Here is a 7,613-nt window from a genome sequence, read left to right as displayed (position 1 = left end):
TGTTGTGTTCTCATTTATCCATAAATAATAGACGCTAATGTTTCAATACGCTATGTATAAGATAGCATGCTCGAGTCTATGTTGTTTATGTCTAAATTATCTTATGTAAAAAATGTGTTAAAAATTGATCAATATGAAAATAGTCGAGGTAAAAAAATGTAATCAAATAAGTTATTGTAGGAGAAGGAAGATACAATTAAGAAACAAGTGCCAACAGATCAACTGCAAGAAAATGATCGATCTACATCACCTTTAAAAAATTCATACATTAATAAGTACAGATTTATATTTCAAACACCAAACACCAAGGTTGACTATTTTGCTATTTTAGTTGCATCAATAAAGACTCATGACCAACCTATCAAACTACTATACCGTATGTGTATGCAAGAGAGTAATAAATAAATGTATATGAGAATATCATAGCCAACTGACTTACTTGTAGCCATATACATTTTTTATTTTCTACGTTCAATTAAATATTCCAAAAACAGTAAAAGAAATTAAGAATGGTACGTTAATAATGTAGTCTAATAAAACAACAGTTGCGAGAATCATAAGTGGGCAGATTCTCTAAAATCTAATTTAAAGCCCAATGTTTAAGAACTTGCGGCGTAAAAAAAATGCTCTCGTTGAGAGTCGAACTCAAGACCTCCCGCTTACTAAACGGGTGCTCTAACCAACTGAGCTACGAGAGCTACTTGTTGAATTTGCTACACTCTGCTATTCAACTTCTACAAACATGATAAAACTTCACCTTCCAAGCGGATACCAAAAAGTTTAGATAGAATAAAGGTTTTTAAAATCAATAAGAAATGGATACCAAAAAGTTTAGATAGAATAAAGGTTTTTAAAATCAATACAGAGATCCAAAATTTGCAAGATTGTGATTGAGATCTTAAGATCCCATAAAATAAAACATAGTTTTAACTTATAATTTTAAAACATGAAAATATCTCAAACATTTAGTTTTTCGTTCAAAAACTATAAAAACTTTAAAAAAATAGTCAGAATTCACAACACAAAAAGATAAAAGGTAAACTGATAAATAATAAAAGACATAAAGCGGTAAATTCATTTTTTTCAAAAAAAAAAAAATCAAGAGGAGATAGGATCAGATCGGATCTCGATTCTATGATCCTACCTCAAATATAATTTGTATACGATTCGGCTCGTTTTTCATACTTAAGATCCTATGATCAAGATCACGATTTTCACAGCATTAGTTGGATTTACTACATGAATGGACTAAAAGATTATCTTATTGCCCCAAAATAAAACAATCGCATTGATTAACAATTTAAGACTAAACCAATGGGATATTAAACATGAATCAACTGACATTTTCTTGGATTAAATGCGAGCATCCGTTTATAAAAAAAACTATACAATTTTATATAGTTGAAAAATATCAATATTTTATCAATAATTTCATATGATTACTAACCGATAAATTGGTAATTTTACAAATAATTAGTAGAGTAAATAACATGAATTGTCTTTGGAGATGTTAGCCGTTTGTTCTCGACGACTGTTTAAGTGCCCCAGTGCCCCACGTGCCTTGCAAGGGTATTTCTGTCATTTTATGTTAAAACCCTTTTCAGATTACACATCTCTCTTTCTCTCTCTTACATAATCATCTTCTTCATTCTTCCTTTTCAGCTCGTCAATCTTCAATCAGGGGTTCCAATAAATAAGTTGATTGGTACTTTTGGGGGGTCAATTCGATTAACACATAACAAAATATAGCATGCGCTCATAACATTGTTTCATAATAACCATTCATCATACCATTGTTTCAAAATGTTAAATAACATAGTGTTCTAGCTCCATTGAAACTAGACGATCATGGTACAATCGTAATATTTAAGGATTAAAAGTGCAACTCACGAAACCATCCACTAACATCTTAATTTGTCTCGTGAGAAGATACGAGCAGCAGAAAATGGAGGTAGAAGGCATAAATGAATAAATATACAGCTTTGAATCTCAAAGTCCATCTATTCAAAACTAGAAATGGAGGTATTAGGCATAAAAGTATGATGAATAATGGAGAACAAACTTACTTGTAAAGCCTTAATCTTAGTCACCAGGACTTGTAGTTTCATGGGAGGGATCTATGGAGGTGTCTTTGGGTTGTCCTCTTGCCTTTTTCTTAGACATCCTTCTGTGTTTTACTTTAATGGAGGAAACCGCATCTTCTCCTGAATAACCAAAGCCAGACCAAATAGCTTGTTACCATATATTTAAGATGTTAAATTCGCGAAGAATTGGATGAAGCTGAACAGGGATTCAGAGGTCTTACGATTATTTCCGCTCTCCGATCGCTCTGTGACATTTCGTCGAACACCTTCCGACTGTTGGTGAACGTTACTAACTTCATCATTTATTTGATCATCGCCTGTAGGAGGCAACTCCGGTCCGATAATCTGTCTGCGGTGGGAAGCAGCTTCTTTGAGTTTCTTTCTTCGAAGTCTTTTCCTCTGAGCTCTTGTGAGCTTTTCAGACCCTAATTCATCATCTTCCTCGCTTGACACTGAGAAGTTCGTTTCCGCTTCTCTCTCCAATTCATCTGTATCTATACAGTTTTCGCAAATTCAGAGTGTCAAGTGTATAGGCAGATTTCTCAGAAACTAGCTTCAATTTGAGTTCACATAAACGAAATAAAATCAAAACTTAAACCCACTAATACGATGATGATCTGAATTGGCGATTTCCCGGGCTAAATCGTGGGTTTGTTGATCATATTTGTTCTCATGAGGTGGTGGTGAAGGTGGAGTATAGAGCATGTTAATCAAGGAATCATGAAGCTTTCGTTGTATCTCCTTCCTCTTCATGGTGATAAAATTGGTAAACTGGTGGAACAAAAGCAATCTTAACAGACTAACAGGTTTTAAGGGATTCAAATGAACAATCTGTTTCCTGAAGGGGGTAACTTGTGCTTATCCTAAATATAAGATATACGATGTCTTTAGCTTAAAATTTAATTACTAGCTAAAGTTAGAAGCTCTCATGGCCGGACCATAGGCTACCTTTCAAAATTTTCAGAGTAGTATAATATTTTCAGAAAAAAAATTCTACATTGATATCACCCAAAAAAAAAAAAAAAAAAAAAAAAAAAAAAAAAAAAAAAAAAAGACTTGGCTACTTTAACTCTTTGTCATTTAAGTAGCCCAAAGTGGTTTAGTAGTCCAAAAAAACAAGCTCAATACCTTAGCCCACTACATTCTCATTTGTTTTATGGGAGCCACACAAAAATAAATAAATAAATAAATAAAATAAAAAAAATAAATAAACAAACAGGAGTTGAAGCCCATCCCGCCTTTTGCCTTCTGTCGAACTTCGGATTTTCTGTCGAACATCGGGCACAGCAAAAGCAAACGGACGGTCACCCACCTATAGCATCTGGTGAGTGGTAACCTCTCCGACTCTCTCCTACCCTCTGACGACATCTCTCATACCCTCATATCTCACAATGAAACAAGTAAACATTTAGGTTTAAGTGTATATAGTTATTTCAAATTTCATTTATTTATAGTGAATGTGATGAAAACTTTAAAAATCAACAATTAAGTTTATTTGATTAGTGTTAATATATTATGGTTATTGTTGAAACTTGAAATAAAGTCTTTTGTTGAATATTTTCTATATCTTTAATTCGGTGACTTTACTCTCCGCCTGCAAAAATGAAACGAGTAAGCATCAAGCATTTAAGCACGTTTATTTAGAGTTATTTCAATTTTCAATTATTTTTTTATTTTTCAAAACTTAGTTAGTTATTACTTCTCTCTAGTTGCAACAACAAAACAAGTAAACATTATGCAAGTTTACGGTTATTTCAATTTGAATCTAGACATGTTTATCTTATTATATAATCTAAGGCCTCGTTTGATAGTTGCTGATTGAAAAAATGCTGACTGAGAAATGTCTGTCTGAGTAAGAAATTCTGACTGAGTAAGAAATCATACTGTTTGATTTTATATCTGACTGAACGTGCTGACCGATGCAAAATGACTATTTTACCCTGATGTGCTATTCGTTTTATGCAATATAATAATAATAATAATAATAATAATAATAATAATAATAATAAACACATTATATAAAGTATTTGAGTAAATATAACTAAAAACCCTTCTAGCATAGCTGAAAAGATATGACTTTGTAAACCTAAGGTCATAGTTTCGATTCCTATTGCCTTATTTTGATTTGCTGTGCACCGAGTTTTTAAGGGTAGTGCTGGAAAACCTTTATTCCTTTGTGAGTCAGTCATCATTACATCTCTTCCTGAGTCAGCCAAAAATGTCTTACTTAGATGCATATCAAACATGTCCTAACTTTTGTCTAAAAACATATGATAAGGTGTGTCCATGGTATAAATATGATGAATTTTTTTAAATGTATTTTGTCCATATAACCATGAGTCACTTAAATGCTCTAATTCAAGTTTATCAATGGCTAAGTAGTTAAAATTGTCTCTTTTTGGATTTAGGAATAAAACGTAAGATATTGGCATTAAAGCATTAGTTTAGTATACTAATTTTGGTTATGAATTACATGCTGTTCGGCTATGAAGCCTAATATAGGTTCCTGAATAGATGGATAAACTTATACAATATCCTACTTTAATTCCGTAAAGTGTTGTATCCCTTCTCTATGTGTGTGATTGTGTTTGTTTTTTCATTTTAATGCATTGCGCATAGAAAGTATAATGATATGATTGTGTATACTTTGAAAACAACCATCCAATTATAGCATATTAGCATTGTACTTTTAAAATAAAATGCTTTAATAAAGAAAAAAATAAAATAAAATTATAGAAACAGAATTTTGAATAAAATTATAATAACATAATACTTTAAAGCACAATAGTTTAATAAAAAATCTAATTATATATTACGCGGGGAAAAAGTTATACTACCCCTTAAACTTATTTTTTAGGATATTGAAAGTTGTAATTTTTAACTGTATATAAGTGTCTTGCAAAATTGTTTTTAGTTCTCAAAAGTGTAAAACTAGATACTAAAAATCAAAGCCAAAAACTAGCTACTCATTCCTTCTTACATACCTCATATTCAAATAACATGCTATAATAATATATAACCGATATTTGATACAAGAAGCTAAACGAATTACTTTTTGGATGTTTCATTCACGAGTCACTACATATGTAAGCAATCTAACAAAATTATGGTTTATGATAGAGACGTATTCACCACTAGGTTATGGTATTGCACCTTATATCAAACCTCGTGTCTCGGTTGATTCCTTCATCAGGCTTTATGTATGGGTGGTAATGCTTGGCATCAAATAGATATAGTTTTTTGCTTTCCAAATATGTGAATTATTCCAAACAGGGATATAAATTGAATTGTACGTCAAGATGATCAAACTATCATATTGGAGTATCATACCTAAATAAGGGTGAGCAAAAACCGCACCGCAACTAAAATTAACCGCAAAAACCGCATAAACCACAACCGAAAAACCGCAACCGCAATAAAAACCGATGGTGAGGTTTTATGTTTTTCAAAAACCACAAATTTGCAGTGCGGTTATTAGTTTTCAAAAACCGCACCGCACCGCATATATTATATACAATTTTTTTTATCAATTATTAGTTTATTAAATATTAAAAATAAGACAAGTTTCATGAATGAAAAATAGAAAAATAATAGAAAACAAAAGTGTTGGTTTTTTCTTATGTTTAACTTTGAAAAATGATGAAACTAAACAATTTTAAAATATTTATTGTTAATTACTATTGATTTGACGTTTTTAAGATATTAGTTGTTTGTGGTTTAAGTTAAATAGTTAATTGTCTTATACCTTATGGTTTTTTTTATTATTACAATTAATATGTTTGAACTCTTAAAACTATTTGAGCTTTAAATTGTGGTTAAAAACCATACAAAATAATCGCACCAAATCCATGCGGTTAATAACCGCAATACAGAAAAAACAAAACCGCACCGCAAAAATAACCGCTTAACCGCACCATGCGGTTTTGAAAATGGATTAACCGCATTTGCGGTTAGTGGTGAGGATTTGGTGAATAACCGCACCGAACCGCACCACGCTCACCCTTATACCTAAGAATTGAAGTGTATGTGATAATTCGTATCCAACAAAATTATTTATGGATCACAAACGTAGGGTACAAATAACTTTCAAGGTAAACACGATTTAATCATCATCCAAATAATCTAATTCGATATACAAACATACGATTTAATCATCATCCAAATAATCTAATTTGATCTACAAACATAACCTAATCTCAAATTTCTTCAACAATTATATCATTAAGAATCTTGTTGCAGGAAGTAATTATAGCAATGGCTAATGTCATAAATAAAGATTGGAATATGTAAACACGATTGTTTTAATCAAAATAACTCTTTGATTATATGGGAAACTCTCTCAAAACTCAAGATATTACAATGTTTTCCAATGAATCATAGCTCGACCTAAAACAATGTATATATATACTCCTAACTACCGACTTGTAATTAGATTACAATTAGGAAACTAGAAACCTACTTGTTTATGATTTCCTAAAAACTAGGTTGCTATTACTTGGTCTCCAAGTCCTACTCGACTTAGGATTCCAACAATCACCCCCGAATCTCTAAGTCCTTCTAGAGAATTCTTCAACCCGATCCGTATTTAAAAAACGGATTCGTCACTGTCGTCACGTTCCGAAAAATCACCTTCTTGTATTTTTTGGAGTCGTTCCGGACATTCAGAAGCAAAATGACCCGGTTTGTCACACCGAAAACAAATTACCTTAGATCGGTCTTTTTCCCTATTTTTCCGATTTTTGTCGCAAAAACAATTACATTTTTTGCAATTGTTTGAATTAGATTGAGATAAATCAGAATTGGATTGTTTATTCGGCCAATTACTTTGAGAAACCCTATTATTCCCTTTGGGCCCGCCTGACCCATATGACCCTCCAGACCCGGATCCACTCGACCCATCAGTCCCGTTAAAACCATTCGCTTTATTAGACCTATTCGATCCTTTCCAATTTCCCTTCGTTCCCGATGAGTTACCCCCACCATCCGATGAACCCTCGACTGTCCTTCTCCAGCATCGACTTCCCTTATTCTTTCTTCATATGCCTTCAATCGACCCACTACGTCTTCAAACCCTACCGATTTTAAATCTAGTACCTGTTCAAGAGATGCAACGATGTGAATGAAGTTTATGGGTAATGATTTGAGGAATTTCTTCACGAATTTGGATTCCTCAATCGTTTCTCCTAATGTCGACGATGTAGACGCGATTCCAGACAGCTTTCCGGCAAAGCTGTCGATTGTTTCTGACTCGAGCATCTTCAGGCGATCGAATTCCGACATCAAGGTTTGTAATCTCGCTTCTTTGACTCTATCTACCGCCCACATTACGTGCTTTAATCGCATCCCACAATTTCTTGGTTGAATCCTGATCTCCAATCTGCATTATGAGGTTTTATGGTAGGGCTTGGTACAATAAACCCATGGCGAGACAATCCTTCTCTTCGTTGACTTCGGTTCCTGGATCAATCATAGTCCAGGCTTTGTGGATACGCAAGACAGCTTTCATACGCATTGCCCATACGGTGTAAT

The 7,613-nt window shown here is 32.9% G+C and overlaps 1 protein-coding gene and 1 non-coding gene across 2 annotated transcripts; both read right to left on the bottom strand.

The window, feature by feature from the left end:
• Positions 1-624: 624 nt before the first annotated feature.
• TRNAT-AGU (transfer RNA threonine (anticodon AGU)) lies at positions 625-698 on the bottom strand. The gene has a single exon. It is a non-coding gene; the product is annotated as a tRNA-Thr (tRNA).
• Positions 699-1,417: 719 nt separating this feature from the next.
• On the bottom strand, positions 1,418-3,082 carry LOC111900218 (uncharacterized). The gene is made up of 4 exons (XM_023896091.3): positions 2,687-3,082; positions 2,306-2,578; positions 2,067-2,204; positions 1,418-1,671 (listed from the first exon to the last, which is right to left on the bottom strand). The coding sequence occupies exons 1-3, from the start codon at positions 2,835-2,837 to the stop codon at positions 2,083-2,085; spliced, it is 546 nt and encodes a 181-aa protein (XP_023751859.1). The 5' UTR covers positions 2,838-3,082; the 3' UTR covers positions 1,418-1,671; positions 2,067-2,082.
• Between the last annotated feature and the right edge of the window lie 4,531 nt (positions 3,083-7,613).

Source organism: Lactuca sativa, chromosome 2 (genome assembly GCF_002870075.4).
Source record: "Lactuca sativa cultivar Salinas chromosome 2, Lsat_Salinas_v11, whole genome shotgun sequence".
Classification (NCBI taxonomy): domain Eukaryota; kingdom Viridiplantae; phylum Streptophyta; class Magnoliopsida; order Asterales; family Asteraceae; genus Lactuca; species Lactuca sativa.
This window is presented reverse-complemented; position numbering and strand designations above follow the sequence as displayed.